The 18,506-nt window shown below is 46.0% G+C and overlaps 1 protein-coding gene across 1 annotated transcript in view; it reads right to left on the bottom strand.

Moving 5' to 3' along the window:
• Window positions 1-18,506, bottom strand: part of mrtfbb (myocardin related transcription factor Bb) — a 42,729-nt gene that overhangs the window by 3,082 nt on the left and 21,141 nt on the right. The window contains 15 exon segments of the mRNA XM_046331451.1: window positions 2-285; window positions 287-444; window positions 552-612; window positions 715-825; window positions 946-1,113; window positions 2,197-3,072; window positions 3,239-3,401; window positions 3,815-4,062; window positions 5,219-5,365; window positions 5,687-5,907; window positions 6,147-6,311; window positions 6,677-6,752; window positions 6,887-6,942; window positions 9,556-9,621; window positions 16,182-16,384. Coding sequence (XP_046187407.1) covers window positions 2-285; window positions 287-444; window positions 552-612; window positions 715-825; window positions 946-1,113; window positions 2,197-3,072; window positions 3,239-3,401; window positions 3,815-4,062; window positions 5,219-5,365; window positions 5,687-5,907; window positions 6,147-6,311; window positions 6,677-6,752; window positions 6,887-6,942; window positions 9,556-9,621; window positions 16,182-16,338 — 2,957 coding nt within the window. The 5' untranslated portion in view covers window positions 16,339-16,384.

The raw sequence follows: 18,506 nt of genomic DNA, 5'->3' as shown, positions 1-18,506 counted from the left end.
AAGGCCCAGTGGGTTGAGCCCCCCCGTCGGCCCAGGCATGGTCAGGTCCAGCCACTCCATGTTGTCCAGGTTGGTGTGGTCCAGGTGGTAGCTGGAGGGGGGTGCACTGACATTGTTGAACCCGGTGGTGTCCGTGTCCATGGGGGAGTGGGGTGAGTGCTCCAGCAGCTGACTGTGCAGTTCTTCCATCAACCTCAGTGTCCGGGGCTCAGTCTCCCCCTTCAGCGTGCCTTCCAGGAAGGCCTCCAGCTGGTTGTCTATGGCCAGGGCTGTCAGGCTGGTTGGGGCCGGGGGGGTTAAGGGTGGGGGCGGGCGGGCGGGCCACCAGGATCTGGGGCGGGGGGCGGGATAGCACCGTGTTGAAGGGCAGGGTGGTTACGCTGGCGGTCACAGGAAGCAGCTTGTCTGGAAAGGAAGGGTCCTGTCTGATGAATGGGGAGATCTCTGTAGAAGAAAAGAACATGGGAGATGATGGATTCATGGCCAGGGAGGGACTCAGCTGTCTCAACGGAGAGGAGGAGACCCCAACGATAGTCAAGTATTTTTCTCACCTCCACTCTCGATCAACACGTCAAACAGGTCGTCCATGTGCTGACTGGTTGCAGTGGGCACCTGCATAGACAATAAAGACCAGTCAATACCTGCCTCAACGCCTAACAGACCTAGCAGGTCAGTCCAGTGTGTTGTAGTAGGGTGTTATAAAAGCTCTATTACCTGTGCAGCAGTCTGCATTCTGCGCGTCTGTTTAACAGCCTCTTCGTAGCGTGGCGGGTCCTTACTCTTGGGGACATGGTTTGAGAAGTTGGGCTGGCAGGCAGAGGGGGACTGATGGACAGACAAAACAACGATATATAATCCCTATAAGCTCTAAACAACCTATGCGGTTCACATATTCAACACAACTAAATGAATACATGTGGATATAATGCAGTATTTAAACAATACCTTGTTTGTTGAACCATTGGGGACTGCTTGGTTGGACGAGGCCCTGGCAGGGGACCTTCTCCCTGGGGAGGTGTTTAGGAAACACTGGTGGATCTCTGTCTGACCTGGGCCTGCTCTGAACTGGAACCCAGACCCTGAGGTGGTGGTGGTGCACAGTGGGACTGTCGTCTGTAGAGGAATGATGAACGGTGGTTAACACCGCGGTACACACTCTCTCTGGGGCAGATAAATACTGGTCAACTGTAGTAGTACACACTCTCCCTTAGAAGGCACACAGTGGTTAGACAGGGTACACACTCTCTCTGGGAGGAATAAAAAAGTGTTTATGTATTATTATGTGGTAGTACACAATCTCTAGGGACACAATAAAAGGCATGGGGTATCGGTGCAGTGCAACACAAAGCAGTGTGTTTCTGGGTGTGAGAGCACTTTTCAATGAGTGTTGTCCTGCAGTTGCTGTTGCTAATTCTGGCTGGCTGTTGATTTGGCCCAGTGCAGCTCTGCAGACCTGGATTCAAATAGTATTTGACATCTTTCAATTACTTAGTGTTTGCTTGAGCTTGCATTTGAGTGACAGATGGACAGAGTGTGCACTTTTGGGACTATTCAATTGGTTTATTTTTTGTCAGACAGGCCCAGTCAAGCACAGCTTAAGTATTTGAAGGAAAACAAATTTGCACCCAGGTCTGGTCCTATAGAGACTAGAACAGACAGCGTAGTCTAGTGTGCTGTCTGCCTGGCCGTCAGTCAGCACCTGCTCCAGTAACCGGAGCTTAGACAGGCTCCGGAGCTCCTTTTGATGTGACTAGGAGAGGAATTCATCACCTTGGCCAGGCCTGCTATTACCTTGGCAACACACTAGATAAATCACCCAGAGAAGAGAATATTAAAGAAGTTGGAGAGGGAGACTCTCTGCTTTCAAAACACGGCTAATGCCCTAATAAATGTGATTAGGCCGGCCCATCACAATAGAATGTAACCAGTGATTTATAAAGTGTCTCTGGAAAGGGTGTTATCCCAGAAAAAAAGGGCACAAAAACAGGATGTGCAATTTATTCAGCGGAATAATTCATCCACAGACAACAATTTATTTAGTTATGGTTTGGTGCAGCACACAGCCCTTGGAGAGTACTATAACACAATACACAGAGACACTACAATACAGGTGGGTAAAATGGTGTCTGCAGACAGTAGCTAGCAATATCCCACTCTAAATATGGGATTGGAGTAAATTAAACCATATATTCTCACCTGTGGCATGGGTTGGGTCTGGGTGGTGTGTTGTTGTTGGTGGGGTGCTGAGGCCTCTATTTCCTGGATGAGGCCTGGAGCTGTAGTGCTAACTGTGGTCTGCAGGACCGGCTCTCTGACCTGCAGCTTAATGCTGTTGTTCGGTAGCTGGATGGTGGCTGTGCTGGTGGGCAGGGAGACAGGCAGCAGAATCTGTGCTCCAGGCTGGCCAGACAGCAAGGTCTTAGGCTGGGGCTGTCTGAGGACCTGAGGCACCTGCTGGTGGCTGATGAAGAACTGAGGCAGGGGGGACGTCTGTACCTGGCCTGAGCTGGGCTTCTCCTGTTTCACCACTGCTAGTGGGCTATGTGTAGAGGCAGAGCAGTTTGAGGCAGCACTGCCCTCTTCTTTGACCTGGGCCAGGGCCATGGGGGCTGGAGGGCTGGGCTGACCCCTCTTCTCCCCCTCTAGCTGCATCTTCAGCTCCTCCACCAGCCTCTGCTCCTGCTCCAGCTTCCTCATCAGCTCCTCGATCTGACGCTCCTTCTCGTGCAGTCGCTGGTCCTTCTCTGAGGTTCTGGTCTCCATTGGGCTGTCCTCCAGGCTGCCTTGGTGGGGAGACGACCCAGAACGAGTGGGCCGAGCTGGGGAAAGAGCTCCTGGCATCCCAGCCTCCTCCATGCCCAGGCTGGAGACCTCCGAGGGCACGGGGGACACAGGAGGTGTGGAGCTCATGCTCTCAGGCTGCGGGGCCCCTGTGTGGCCTGTCAGCTCCATGGCAGTGGCAGCCTGGCTGCTGGGGATCTCCTGATAAGGCTTTAGTCTCTCTATCAGGTCAGTCTTGGTGCCAGATACCGGAAGACCTCGCAGTTTCAGCTCCATCTTCAGCTCAGCTACCTACCGGCCAGGGATAATGAACAATCACGAGTCATCATAACAAAAGACAAGCCCGCTCACTAAATCTCCATACAACATGTCACTGCCTAGGGGCTGTGCTCTGCCCTTTAATATATCTATCATATAGTGAAAATCTATGTTTGTACGGAGCAGGAGTGAGCTTCACCTTCATTTCGTCCAGGTTGGCAGGTAGGACACCAGGCTTGCGGTTTGTCAGAGTCTGGTTAGACCGTGCTGGGGCAGCGCTGGGTAGAGAGACCATGATGGGACTGGACAGACTGCTGCCACTCAGAGACATGTTGGAGCAGCTGTTCTGACCCTCCGTCGACCTGTAGGAACACAGACAACGGGAGGAGGGTTTAGTGTTCGGATGGGAGAAAGAGTTTCCTGTATGTCCCATCATTCGCAATCAACAGTCTCCGTCCGGGACAATGCACACAGGAATACTATATATCTGAGCCAAACAGAAGCTGTGCAGGAAACAGATGTGGCAGATTACATCACTATTATCCAGGTGTGGACTTATTCTGTTAGGGAGGATTGTTTGCCTGAATCACATTGTTCAAAGGAAACAATGTTTGCCTTCCAGGTGTAGTGATGATGTACTAACCTCCCTCAACACAAAGCTGTCAGTCAATTAAACTGCAACTAGAATGTGAGGGCTAGCCACATTATTTGGCCTACAGTATGCAAGCTGCGGTAACACATAGCATCCCAATGTCCTTTTTACAGCGGGACATACTTGAGTGGGGCAGGCAGGATGGTCTGGTAGTTATAGTGCTGCTGCTGCTGGCTCAGTATCTGCAGCTGGAGGAACTGCTGCTGCTGATGCAGGAGCCTGGCGTAGGCTGAGTCCATGGGGGCCTCGTTGGCCTCCTGTTTCTGGTCCGGGGGGATGTACTGGTGGTACTTTAGCTTCTTCACCCGCGGCTTGGGATCCTTATTCTTTTTACTGCGGCTCTTGTCATTGGGTGTCTTCGGTTGGCTTTGCTGCACAGGGGAAAAGAGGAACGGTTACAACCTACTGGATACTATCCGGGAGGAGCAGTGAAACGTTTTCACTGAAAACTTCAAAGGTTCATCTCACGGAGTGGATTGTGGACCTATTTAGTGATCTAAAAGCCTGTTCTGACGGTTATGGATAACGTCTAAACATCTTGCCAGTATTGTGAGGCTTGTACATGAAATTGTGCCTATTGCTCGCTGTAGTATCAAATGAATAGGTGGGACATTGTGATAACGTCCAGTGAGAAAGACAGGATGGGGAAATGGAATGTGGAAAGGGATGTGGGGTGACCCTTATTGTTCAGTAACTAAATGACAGGATACACATTAAATGGCTTGGCATTTGAGAGGTAGATGCAAGCCATAAAAAATATCATAACACCAATTGAAGTTGGTTTATGCAAACACACAGCCCCAAATGTGTTCCTCCCTGTTCTTCAACACGGGAGGGGCAGAGCTCAGAAAATATTCATTTGCTTGGAGTATAAAGGATTGTGACAAATGCCCAAGTTATTGCTTTTACTCCCTTGCTTCCATCCTTTGTGCCCTGAAGGCTAAGAGAAAGCCTGTCACTTAACCTTAATTGAAGACTGAGAGCGGCTGGCAGTTTAAGCCAATGGATTTGTGAAAAACTCCTCCAGGCCTTGTTGTGCTTTGAACCACATTTGAATTGGCCGAACCATCAGTTTTGACTGGTCTCTGCCTGCACTGACGGGTTCTCCCACTGTGACCGAACACAGCCCCAGTGTTTGTCCTCCTCTGACTTCTTATCTCTGATTACAGTTCCAAAGGAAGCAGCATGAAAACCACAGCAGATCAGAGCGAGAGAGTCAAATATCAGAGATGACTTTCATGTTTTTACGGGGTATGTAGGAAAAGCTTGTTCAGCTAACTGGGATCAAAAAGGAACCAAAACATCATCATTGCTGAAATAAATAGCTTTCTGTACAAAGAGACAGAAACGTTTGGTTATAGCTTTAACGTGCTCAGCTAAACGCTATAAACAAATGTATGTTTAATATTTGCATTGAATGTACATCTTTGCACATTGCCATGATTTACCATACCTTTGCCACAAGGTTCAAGTACTCTCCATCATGTGATATGACGGACGTCACTTTCTTTCAAGTTTGTGGCTCACCTTTACTAACATGGGCCCTGGCTTTGGAGGGACAACAATGGCGATTGGCTGAGGCGTGGTCACCAGGCGATTGTTCTGATGCTCATTGGTGGAGACATGAGAGAAGTTGAAGAAGTCTGTTGTGGACTGGGAGGTAGGTGGGCAGTGCTAAGATAAAGAGACAGATAGAAACCACATGGCCCGTTCAGTAAGGAGGGGAACAGAGGCCTGTAAATCCCCCCTCCCACACTAAGCCACAAGGGCAGTGCTGGAAAAAGACTAACAAAAGATGGATGTCGTCTAACAGAAAACAGGAGGCAAATAATATTTTCTAGAAAGCAGAATTTGATATTCAACAGGCAGGTGCACTGGGAGACTTTTATTTAGGCCCAAAATATAGAAACAAAATATTTACACTGTTAGTGATACCATAACAACGCAATTTAAGATGGGTATTTATAGGTGGTGAGGTATGGCGATGGGACCTACCTGCATGGTGATGGAGCTGGTCGGTGGGGAGGTGGAGAGGGCAATAGGGGCTTCTGTGACCCTGGGGGTCCTGGGGGAGGGTGAGGGAGCAGAGGAGCTCTGGGACTCCTGGCTGGCCGGCTGCTCTGGGGACAGGGCATCGCCGCTGTCCTCGTCAAAGTTGTACACATCCAGTGTTTTCGGCTTGGGGAAGTCATTCTCCACCTCACCGTCTGCGGGATCTGCAACGTAACACGTGCAAAAAAAAAAACAGCTTATTAATTACAAGTAGACAAATGGAGAGAGGTTTGTACGAAGTTGTTTCTCATGGTAGTCACTGGAAATGTCTCAGTGCTGTGTTAGTCGTAATAGGCACTTTCAGAAATCTACACCATACAAATATGCAGGGAGTGGGAGTTGAATGAGTTACTTCGCCCTTAGCCTGGAAATAATAATGTATAAAGTCAAGAGTGTTCTCTACCGGTGACGCCGTCTTTGGTGAGGCTGGGTTCCACAGGCAGAATGTTCTTGACCACCAGCTCCATGGGGCCGGGTCGCTGGGCCAGCTTCTCATTGAGGTCATCAGCCAGCCTGGCTCTCTTCAGCATCATCTGAGTGGCCTGCAGAGAGGGCTCCACATGGGTCTCTGTGGGACAGGCAGCAAGTCATCAGTAACTGCTAGTCTACCTAGAACTCACAACAGTACTGTTCTACTACTGTGCGTCTCCCAGTGGAGACTGTTTAAGGTGGTATGTCCTCATACGTCAAAGACAATCAATCAGGCAACTGATTGTAACATCTCAAGTTGTGAATATTTCATGTCCTATGGATTATATCCAATAGCGAGGGGTACAATTTCACAGGATCCTTCTCTTCCATCATCTCTCTTCTGAGAGCTAACTTGGCCAGCTAAACGTACATATACTTTCTGTTGGTAGCTGAGTATGCTCCGTATCATCCGTCTTCTCTACAGCCTATAATAAAGCATACAGTACATGGCAGTGAGGTTACCTTGCAGGATGTGCATGCGGACCAGCTCTGAACGTTCAGGTCTACTGCGGATTTTGTGCTTCAAGAAGTTCTCAGTCTGTAAGAAAACAACATAAAACTACATTTAAAATCGAGATGATATGGAATGGCATATGTATGTGATAATGTGTGTTTATCCCAATTAAGTATAATGAACACTAGTGCGAGTGAGATGAGTTTGTGAGGTCTTACCCTGGACCTCTGCAGGCTGCGGATCTGTTCGTGGAAGGCAGCAGGGCATTTCAGTGCTATGGGAGGGAAGATCAACATCATGTACAGTGAGCTCCAAAAGTATTGGCACAGTGACAATGCTTTGTTGTTTAGGCTCTGTATGACATGATACAATGTGCAGACTGTCAGCTTTCATTCTTAGGGTATTTTCATCCATATCTGGTGAACCGTTTAGAAATTTCAGGAGTTTTTGTACATAGTCCCCCCTTTTAGTAGACCAAATGTATTGGGACAAATTCACTTATGTCTATTAAAGTAGTCAAAGGTGTATTATTTGGTCCCATATTCATAGTACACAATGAATACATCAAGCTTGTGACTCTACGGACTTGTTGGATGCATTTTCTGTATGTTTTGGCCGTGTTTCAGATTATTTTGTGCCCAATTATTGTTAATCAGGGGCGGCAGATACCCAAGTGGTTAGAGTGTTGGGCCAGTAACCAAAAGGTTGCTAGATCGAATCCCCGAGCTGACAAGGTAAACATCTGTCATTCTGCCCTTGAACAAGGCAGTTAACCCACTGTTCCTAGGCCGTCGTTGTAAATAGGAATTTGTCCTTAACTGACTTGCCTAGTTAAATAAAGGTATTAAAAAGAAAATAATAGAATATGTTTCTAAACAGTTCTGTATTCATGTGGATGCTACCATTAGTACGGATAATCATGAATGAATAATGGTGAGTGAGAAAGTTACAGATGCACAAATATCATACCCCCAAGATATGCTAACCTCTCAACATTATACTTCTAACATTTTCACTCATTATTATTTATGATTCATTCAGGATTATCCGTAATCATGGTAGAATCAACATTAATGTAGAAGCATTTAGAAACATATTATATTCTTATTTACAATAAAAGTGACTGCAAAATGACACAATACATTATTTACCATTTATTTATATTGCGCACAAAATAATCTGAAACACAACCCACAACCAAAACAGCAAATGCATCCAAAAAGTTTGCAGAGTCACACGCTTGCTGCAATCATTGTGTGCTAGTAATATGGGAGAAAATACTAAACTGTTGACTACTTTAATACACATAAGTGAATTTGTCCCAATACTTTTGGTCCCTTAGAATAGGGGACCATGTACAAAAAGTGCTGTCATTTCTAAATGGTTCACCCGACATAGATTAAAAAAACGTCATATGAAAGCTGACAGTCTGCACCTTTATCCTCATAGTCATTGTATCTTTTCAAATCCAAAGTGCTGGAGTACAGAGCCAAAACAACAATAAAATGGGTCACTGTCCCAATACTTTTGGAGCTCAGTGTAACTACTCATAACTTCTAATGGGTAAAAAGTAAACTCATCCTCTTGAAAGTTCATATTTGAGACATGATGTAGTTGTACTTGTTGACAAGCTGACGACAACAAAGGAGAGACAATAATGTGTGTTATTCCTTTGGAAGAGAGGATGACTTTGCTACTACACAATAGCTGACGGGAGTAGGACAGGATGTCTCTGAATGCTCCACTCATCCAACTAGTGAGACAGTCAGGCCGAGACTTTGATCTCATCAGACACACTTATCCTGCTGTTGGCACGGCACGGCTACACCCATTAGTCACCTCTAGCTAACACAATCCCTGTTTGCTCTCTACACACACACACACACACTGAGGTCTGAACACACACTGACCAGTGGTTCCTCTTAGTCAGAGGGAGTGTGTCAAACTCAGAGGAGCAGAGCTAAGCATTCCTGAGCGTCACCCAAGCCCTGGCCTGCATACCTATTGTAAGTCCTCAGTGTGGGAGAACCAGAGCGATTCCCCCAGTGTCGCTGGCTGGGAGGTTCCTGTGTTACCCGTGCTAGGGCCGCAGTGGGGGTTACTGACCTCCAGCGCAGGCCCTGTCGCTGACTCATACAGCTCTGATTGTGGAGCCTAATAAGAGGAGCTTAGAGTCCACATGGAGGAGGCCTCTTAGGGCTGGACAAGACAAAGACAGAGCACACTCCCAGCACTGAGAGGTCTCTGGTCTGGGGCTCCTGCAGCTCTAGCCTCAAATCACTTAGCTGCATCACTGTTCTCTCTCTCTCTCTCTCTCTCTCTCTCTCTCTCTCTCTGTGTCTGTCTGCTGTCTGATTTCTTATCAGTCTGTCTGCTCTAGTCTGCAACCCACTGGCTCCCAGAGAGACTGTTCCAGTAAGGGCAGCAAGAGGAAGGATTCTGCTCCACTTTGCTGACTTTGAGAGCCGGGTGTGGAAGTTTTCAGTATGCCTTTTGGTTTCTGGTATGCCACTGGCCACCGATGTATGCCTCACTGTGGCTTAAGACCCTGGGCCATTCCGAGTATTTATTTATTCTATAAACATCATGACGAGGTTGTGGTGGAGGGTGGTCGAGACATCAGTGGTGGCAGAATTCCACTCCTGTATGGTTGTCATAATAGTAGCAAATCAGACAGCACTTAGTTCAATCTATGGTATTAATTTCGGTAATAATTGTATGAGCTTTCTGGAACCAAGACCCACTTTAATGACTGTGGTGTGGGTGCAGTTATACTTGTTCTGCATGCCAGACCAATAACCTTAACTTTGGTAGAGGTGAGTTACGGTATATTAAATCCTTGGGGGTTTGAGAGTGGCGGTGCCCAATGCTCAGTGGTTATACTCACGTGGCATGATGCCCTGCTCCACTAGCTGCTCACGGGTGCGTCTCTGCTGCAGGCGGCGCTGGAGGACTGTGGGAGAGAAGCAGAGATAGGTTAGAGGTCAGCCTATACCCAACTAGCCTGGTCCCAGATCAGTTTGTGCCGTCACGCCAATGACCATAGGATTTAGCAAGACAGTCTAATTCGACTCACATAATGGACAACTTTTACATTTGAGCAACTTTTAAACAGCTTACTACTTTTTAACTACTTAGCTAGCATGTTAGCTAACCCTAACCCCTAACCCTAACTCCTAACCTTAATCCCTAGCCTAGCTAACGTTACGCACCTAGCTAACTTTAGCCACAACAAATTGGAATTCCTTATAAAGAACATTGTGTACTGGACACGATTCTTTATGAAGAAGAAAACTGTGTCATGGACCAATTTGTGTTGACACGCCACGTTACAGCCCAGCCAGAACAAAACAGGAAGCCCTGTTCCTCCACCTAAGACATCCTATAGAGACAGCCTACAGACTTTCTCCATGGTTAACCTACCAGACAACTAGCAATAACACTCTTCTTGACACTGAGTTTACTTTCGAGCGATGACATGGGCTTTACAAGCGCTCTTCAAATAAAGTGAAGACAAGGACATACTGAGGACGGACTGGAATGCAAATGTAGAGGTAACTTTACATAGATGTTCTACTTGAAATACAAAACATAGATAGACACAGGCAAGGGATGAGTCTTTCTCAAGTACCACTGTAGAAATAACAAACCCTGAAGACCAATTACAGGGCAAAGTTCATATGTCCGAGTCACCTCCGAGTTGGAGATGATGTCCTCCCAGGACTGAGTGAACTCGGTCTCTTTTGTAAGTGCCGCCCCATAAAAAGTGAGATGTGTCGTCTTGTTTTGGAGCGGTAAGCACTGCTCCATGAAGTCCTTGCAACATAAAAAGACAAGAAGGACTCTTATGCAGGAGGCTCCAAATCCTTGGACGGCACCCAATGTTATTTTTCCATCATAATAAACTGCAGTGCGGGCCCAGTTTACACATGTATAAACAGGCGAGTGTGGACGTGTTATTTCAGTGGAATAACAGTGATCCTCAGCAAAAATATTTGAAGAGGAAGGTGACGGTTGATGGTGTCGAACGACGCGGCGCTGTGAAGAACGTTGGGGCCCTTATCGTCACCAAGGCACTCTGTTCATAGTGAGGTCGGACTGCTGCTGGAGTAGACTGCTCATTGGCTATGGCCAGATGGTCAATGCACAGTCAAACACACACATACACACTAAACACCACATACTACACACATACCCAGGCCTGCTCTGCTCTAGTCCCCTGGGACAGTCACTGCGTCTGACCAGGCCAACGTGACTCACTCCAGCTAAAATAAACTGGGCAGCTGTGAGAAGAAGGCCTGGGAACCATGGAGTCTGGAGGTGGCATGGGGGTGGGGGCCGGGACTGGACTGGAACCCAAAGCATTGTACAGAGTGGGGGGGACCCGCTCCCACTGGTGGACAGAGGAGCACAGAGAGTCCCAGGGAGCCAAGGCAGGGGAGCAACTGAGTCCATTCTCAGAGACCCCCATAACTTTAACAAGCCCCCTGCGCCTCCAGGGCTCAGAACACTGTGTTCCTGCTCCCTATCCATGGTTCCCGTTACACGTTCACACCAGGGTCAGGTTAGCGTTTTTTTGTCATGAATCTTGTTCTGGAGGAAGTTCTACAGTGGCCACTAGCTGGAACAGCCACAAAGACATCAAATCAGATTTTGACCCTAACTTTAACCACACTGCTAAACCGAATGCCTAACCCTAACTTTAAATTAACACCAAAAAGCTTGTGTTTGTTTCCATTCATTTGTACAAAATTGTGACTTTGCAGCTGGCCTATCAAAGGGGAAAATCGCTCAGTGCTGCCTCCAGGACAAGATTCATGACAATACACATCAACCTGCACACCAGGGGGGCACCGACACAGAAGGATCATTCTGGAAGATAGGAGAGAATTACCATTGGTTGGTTTCAATATTCATGTTACCCACTTTAACTCGACTGGAAAAGAATGCTGAAGGATAATTGACGATTTTTGAGAACAATACTGCTATTTCAAGTTGTTATTCCGGACATCAACGTGGGCAGTACAGCCTATGCCGGAGGTGCTCCTTCCATTTGTTTGGCTGATGTCAATAGTGCTGTTCTCAGTGAACCCTGTGTGATGCAAGTCGGCTGTACTCCCCTGTTCTCCAGCACAACATAAAAGAGGTACTTCACAAACCTCAGCTTTACTAAAATCCCTGTCTCCTGATTCTAGGTTTGTCTCAACAAAACTCATCTCTGGACAAAGTCTACCATTAGATCTCTTGGCCTGACTTTTTCCTAGAAACACTCTGCGTAAATATAAAAGAGATTCTGTTTTGTTATGGCGACACTGTTATAGAGACATTCGGACACTGACATATGCTATGTTGACATTACTACGGGAAATATACAGTATTCTCCTTGCAGCTCAGCTGTGCTCCGTGGTCTTGCAAATGCTCATTCACTTGATGAGTCAGTTTGATGTACTCTCATAGATCGATGAAACATTGGCAATAAATTCAAAGCAGATCCATCCAACTCATCCAAGCATGATTCTACACCCATGACCCGAGGGGACACAATACCTTTTAAATATGACTTACATTGAAGCCAGGTAATAGAGTCATATCACCTTTTCTTTACACACCAAGTTGTTCTTTGAAACACCTAATACTATCAGGAGCAGATCACAAACAGAATGTGGAGCTACAGAATTTCCAGGTTTAGCATTTCACTGGGGGCTATTCCCCCCAGACAACATACTGTACAGCAGTATAACGCTATCGTTCAGGAAAAGGTACAAACTAAGTGGTGACATCATGCTTAGCTGATAGCCTGAGGGTAACACTGAGCTCTGCAGTTATTTGTCATCATAAGAAGTGAACACAGACTCCTGGGTTTAAGGATCCTAATAATATGATACGCTATATAAACCCACCTCCCTTAGTCCCCTCCCTCATTCTGGCCTCATCTCCTCCCTCATTTTGACTTTGTTTGTTTCTAATAGAAAACAACAACTCTTTACACTATTGTGGTGCTGGTAATCCAGTCTCAAACTGATGCTGGACATCATTTAAGAGCTATTCGTTCTGTAATGCCCTATCATTTCCTGGTGGGGCTCTTTGTCTCTGTCCTAGCCCAGCGTCAAGGTGTTATCATCAATTAATCAGTACAGATTACTCTGACATCACTGCGGTGGGTCAAGTTGATCAAGGCCTATAAGTAGCTGTATATTTCATTCAAGGTAATCACGCTGACTGAAAAGCAGACCTAAACCCATAAAGCCATACACATTTCACTGTAACTCCATTATTTTACAGAGAACTTTAACAACTATTTGCCTTCTAGTGAGAATATACTGTAGTTACAAAGTCAGGAAACACACAACATTTTTGGAGACAACCGTAGAGGAAACCAAAATGGAAACTGATTTATGTTGATACTGGGCTTCATGCCAACAACGTAGTGATGCTACCTAGCAGAGAGAGGAAGAAAGAGTGAAAAGGTAAGTGATAGAAAAAGAGTGAAAGAAGGAGGAGGGAGAAAAGGAAAGGCAGAGACAGGGGCTCCTGATTTAAATTTACCCCTGCAGACGGCGGGGGTCTCCACGTCGAGGCACGCCATAGAGGAGGAGAGAGCCGGGTCGCTTAGCGGCCGGGTCTGGAGTCCCATGGAGTGATCAGGGCAGTGAGGAACGAGGACCAGCATGAGGGTTTAGTAATGAGGGAAAACACCCAGCTAGGAGTGTATGGTAAGAGAACTGCTTCTCACAGTCTGTTACGTACAGTCCCTCCCTCTCTCTCTCTCCAGTCTCTCCAATCTCTCTCTGCCTGTCTTTGTGTTGGTCTCAGCGGGAGCGAGTGTGCGCTCACTCATGCTCTGGCTGGGCTCAGCCAATAAGAGTCAGGAGGAGGAGGGAACACAGACAGACGAGCCACTGTTAACCCCTGCTGGGTCATTCTGCTCAGCTCTCAGTGCTCTGCTCTTTCAACACTAGCCTCATTAGAACTAAATACAATGAGCCAAGCAACTTTAATTATCAAAACAACAGAGAACAATACAACCTTTTGACCAAACCAACTGCTGTCCTAAAAGTCTATAAAAGTAAGTCATACTTTCAACCAAATCATGTAGTATGCTAACTACATGCATGTATTGAAATGTAATTTTAACTACTTAGCTAGCATGTCTCACTGAACTGAAGGACTTCTTGTGTCTTTCTTGTTCCAAAAACATTGAGTATTTGTGACTTTTGAGTGAGAGGATGAAAAGCTCCATGAGAAAACGAGCCGGGAGTTATTTTTTTCATACCATGTTGTGTCACTGGATAAGAATGACAAAAACAAAACATGCTGAGGCCCCTGGGACATCGATGTTTATCTTTGTCACTTTTCCCAGTTGTAAAGTGTATTTCTGACATTTAGAATTTTGTTATTTCTATCATTTCAATTTCATTATTTCGACTACATCACTACACTCAAAGCACAAGCACATGACATTAATACAATCTTATCTATTTTTTTCATTTGTGTAGACCCAACCGTAGCTGTTGCTGACTAATATTGATATAAAGGGAAAAGTATCAATATTTTGTTTTTGGATTTCAAACAAAATAGATTAAATGTAAACATTAGAAATAGAGGGTGGTTGCATTCAACCCTGTCTTCTTCACAATGTTGTCTAGGAGAACATATATCAATCTGGTCTCTGTGTCCGAGAACAAATAACAGCAAAGAGAAATATCACCCACCCAGAGGAGACTTCTAAAGGGACAACAGGGAAGAGAGAACACCGAAGAGTGATAACAGATGAATAGGTGGTCATTTCCAGCCGGTAGCATTCACATACAGGAAGTATGAGTCATACGCTTGAAGTGCAGACATGCGTGTCCCTCCCTACTCCCTAACACTGCAGGTTAAAGGGCAGAGGGCAGCCAACATGAACTGGCATGCTGCTTCTATTTCCATTCCAATCCATTTCGCCCTGGTATATTTCACCCATGTCAATGTTTAAGGGCGACTTGGGAACAGTCCTTAACGTGTTAACCGTACAATACTATAAAATGACACAACTGCAAACTGAATGTCTAGATAAACAGCTGTAGTCATATTATGACACTAACAAAGATACAGACCCGAAAGGAAAATGACTGGCCGGCACCATGTGTTCAAATGGATTAGAAATGCTGCTTAAATGAAAGCAAGCCCCTTTATAGAGCCGGTCCTGATCCTGATTCTAGCCCCCATCATCACATCATCAACAAGCCGTAGAGTGCAACACATTTGAGTTTTTCCAGTGTCTGTCTCCTGGGCAGTAAGGTTGGGGTGACCAGTGGTCTCCACTCCATACCCTCCATCCCTGACTGTGCCCTCTCTAGGGACTGGGAAAATGTCAGGGTACCACCAGATACTGCCCCAGTGCTACCCCTCACTCTGGTTCACATGCCAGGGGAATATTTCCAGACTGGGGTTCTGGCTGTGGTTGTGAGAACTAGAGGGTTATGAGAGTGAGATAACAGAGGAGATCTCAAGATACTGAAGGTCCACATTTTCAAGGAAAATGCACTGGGAAATATTAGCAAGGAATTCATCATTAGTGAAAAGTTAAACGAGAGGCTCAACCCATTCATTGACTTTGTTGAAGTCTGTTAATCCGAATCTGCATCTAATTTATCATATTTAACTCATTAATAACGCCCATCTAAAAAGCTGATTTTCTGAGAGCAACCAACAAACAAAACACTTAGTGGCCCAAGGAAAGGACTGACTTTGGGACTTGATCTCAGGAACCGTTCAAGCTGCGATTATGTGTTGGCTTCCAGATGCAATTCCAGTCTAATTCCCCACTTCTCTCCACAAACAAATCTCTCTGGAGTGGAGAGGAGTTTGTTTTCTCACTGTCAGGGTAGGCTCGCTCTCTGATGGATGACGTAGAAACCACAGTCTCTGGGTTCATTTCAATCAGATTTCCTTGATTTTTCAGAGCCTCAGAGCTTCAATGCATTTTGAGGAGGCAAGGCGAGAGGATGCAAGGAATCAAGTACAATTGATTCACCCACCGTGTCTTCACCACTTATCCTCCTGATACTAGGTATGCAATTACAAAATAAAAATTAGGTATCCAAAGTGTTAATTACTAACTTTAGGAGCCTTTTTAAACCTCAAATACACTATTCAATTAGCAGCCAAGTTTGCATTTCCTGCTGGGCAGGAAATGTCCTGTAACAAACAGGGTGATCAAAGTAAGATCCTACATCAGTATATGACACTATATAGGCTAGGCCATAGAGTGCCATTTCAGATGCATGCCCTAGGTCAGGGCTGCCCAACCCTCTTCCTGGAGATCTACCGCCATGTGGGTTTTCAGCCCAACCCTAATTTAACACACCTGATTCTACTAATTAGCTGCTCAACAAGACCTTAACTAGCTGAATCTGATTAGCTAAATTAGGGTTGGACTGAAAACCTACAGGACAGTAGATTTCCAGGAAGAGGGTTGGGTAGCCCTGCCCTAGGTGATTGACCTATGTGACTGAATGGTCTACTACTCACCGTTTTTACGCTCTTTGAGAGGCGGCAGGCTGGGACTGGGCTGCATAGTCAGATCCTCCAGCTCGTGGGTCACTGCCTCGCTCCGGAGGCTGGGCACCAGCAGCGCCAGCTGCAGGCTGAAGTCCCCCTCCACTCTCAGACTCCCCTGGGGCTCCATGCTGCAGCCTCAGCACTCCTCAGGAGGAGGAGCAAGGCCGGGTCTCCTGGAAACCAGCAGGGCAGATAGAGCTGCTGTTGTCAGTTGTTGCTGGGGAGATGGGAACATTGTGTCATTTTAACGCAGGAGTTATTAACCATGTGACAAACTTGGCTGCCAATTGAATCATCATTTACTTATAACAGTTGATTGCATGGAGATCACTATGGAACTGAAGCAGAAGGGAGCTTGACAATGAAGTTAAAGATTCATGTGCCACGTTAACATTTAACCAGAAGCTGGTCAATAAGAATCACGCTAAAAGCCCAAATTACTTATTTTAACAGATGAATGTACCAGATGTAAAAGGTCTTAGAATATTGTACGGTTCTAATGAGTAATATATTTCCCAAGTTTTGTATTGCATTGGATTCCATTTCCATTTTGGTCTTACTACCAACACTTTTTCCACCCATATTCTGGATGTACTATTTACTATAGAAAAGGTCATGTCCACAAGACACATCTCAGCTTTACTGTCAGGCCAAGAACTGATCACCCCCATCTGATGCAGCCTAAGATTCCAATCTGTCCAAACCAAGATTGGGTTTGATTGAAGTTAGAGGAAGCCTGTGATCTCTGGTGAACCGCAACCTCATTCCTCTGAGAACAGAGAGTAAATCTGCTGCTCATCAACAGACAGCTTTCTATCAATAGTGCAGACATTAGCACCTGCCAGAGAAACTCCCTCAGGGATGCTTTAAAAAAAGAAAATCCTTTATTTAACCAGGCAAGTCAGTTAAGAACAAATGATTATTTACAATGACAGCCTACCAGGGAACAGTGGTTTAACTGCCTTGTTCAGGGTCAGAATGCCAGATTTTTAACTTAGGGATTCAATCTAGCAACCTTTCGGTTACTGGCCCAATGCTCTAACCACTAGGCTACCTGCCGCCCCAATGCTGTCAGAATATTGACGAGACAAACCTTGCCTGCAGTGCAGCTAAATCCTGACTTCTCCTCTTTCCCAGCGTTACCTTACCAAAATGTTATACCAACGTGTACCACCCACCTTATCCCTCTGACTACTTTCAAACGGCATCACCTTGACCGTAGCTATTCATCCTCTCCTCCTGCAACCGACAACCTTCATCTACCCTGCTAACTTCACTTTGCCTGCTAGAACAGCTGCTATAGCTTCTGTCCCTGGTTCATTTTGACTATCACATCATTAGCATTTCTACAGGACCTTCTTACATCCCAGCTCCAGCCAAGGGACAGATGGATGTAAAACCATATGTTCTACACAAGTCTTTCTGTGGCTCTTATCCCAGAGTAATAGTGTGATAAGGAGTGTGTAGACAGCATTGTAGAGTTTAGGCTGGGCACAAGGCGTGTAGAGCCAGACGTTCAGATCTAAATATGCTATGTAGAACAAACATTCCTCTCGTATGTGTTGAATAAGAAATAACTTTGGCTCTATGCACGGAATTTCTATCGGTAACGTTGGAGAATGTTTTACAACTGAACGTGGCCCTGTTCGATGTCTGCCAGTGACAGATGCTGAATGTGCAATGTGAGGCAGACTGTGGTGCAGATCCAGGCTGCTTCGAAATGGAACCATCATTGGTCTGTTTCAGGAGAACAACTACAGAGGGGGATTCAGGTGTACACAACATTACCCTTCAAGTGCCAGAGAGTAATATAAAATGGCCTTACGCTATAGCTGCTACAGTGTCTGGCTTCTGAAACCTGTCGTCCAAAAGCAGAAACACAAGACGTCTGAGCTGCAGGGCACCTTCCATCTCTAAAACAAACTCCAGCTGTGTTAAAACTGAGATGGATCTTTGTTGTTTGTTCTTCTTCGTGCATTCCGGTTTCAGTGCTGAAGATAGTCTTGGTAGACTCCCACTGGGAGCTGGCAGACCGGGAGAGGAATGAGACGTGGCTACGGACAATGACAGCATTCTGGGCCCAGTCCTCCCATCTCAGCGTGCACTCAGCACAGCTCCTCATGAGTAAGCAAAGCAACTGTTTAGCACATCTCAGCATTAGTCTAGGTCATTATGGTTCTTCTCTTGAATTCACACCACTAGTACAGAATATATTTTTTCAATGTCAGAACATGTGGTTTTAAGGGTAGAGAGTGCAAGCGATGAAAGAATGTGAATATTTATGTCAGCTTGACG

This window comes from Oncorhynchus gorbuscha, linkage group LG26 (assembly GCF_021184085.1).
Source record: "Oncorhynchus gorbuscha isolate QuinsamMale2020 ecotype Even-year linkage group LG26, OgorEven_v1.0, whole genome shotgun sequence".
NCBI lineage: Eukaryota > Metazoa > Chordata > Actinopteri > Salmoniformes > Salmonidae > Oncorhynchus > Oncorhynchus gorbuscha.
This window is presented reverse-complemented; position numbering and strand designations above follow the sequence as displayed.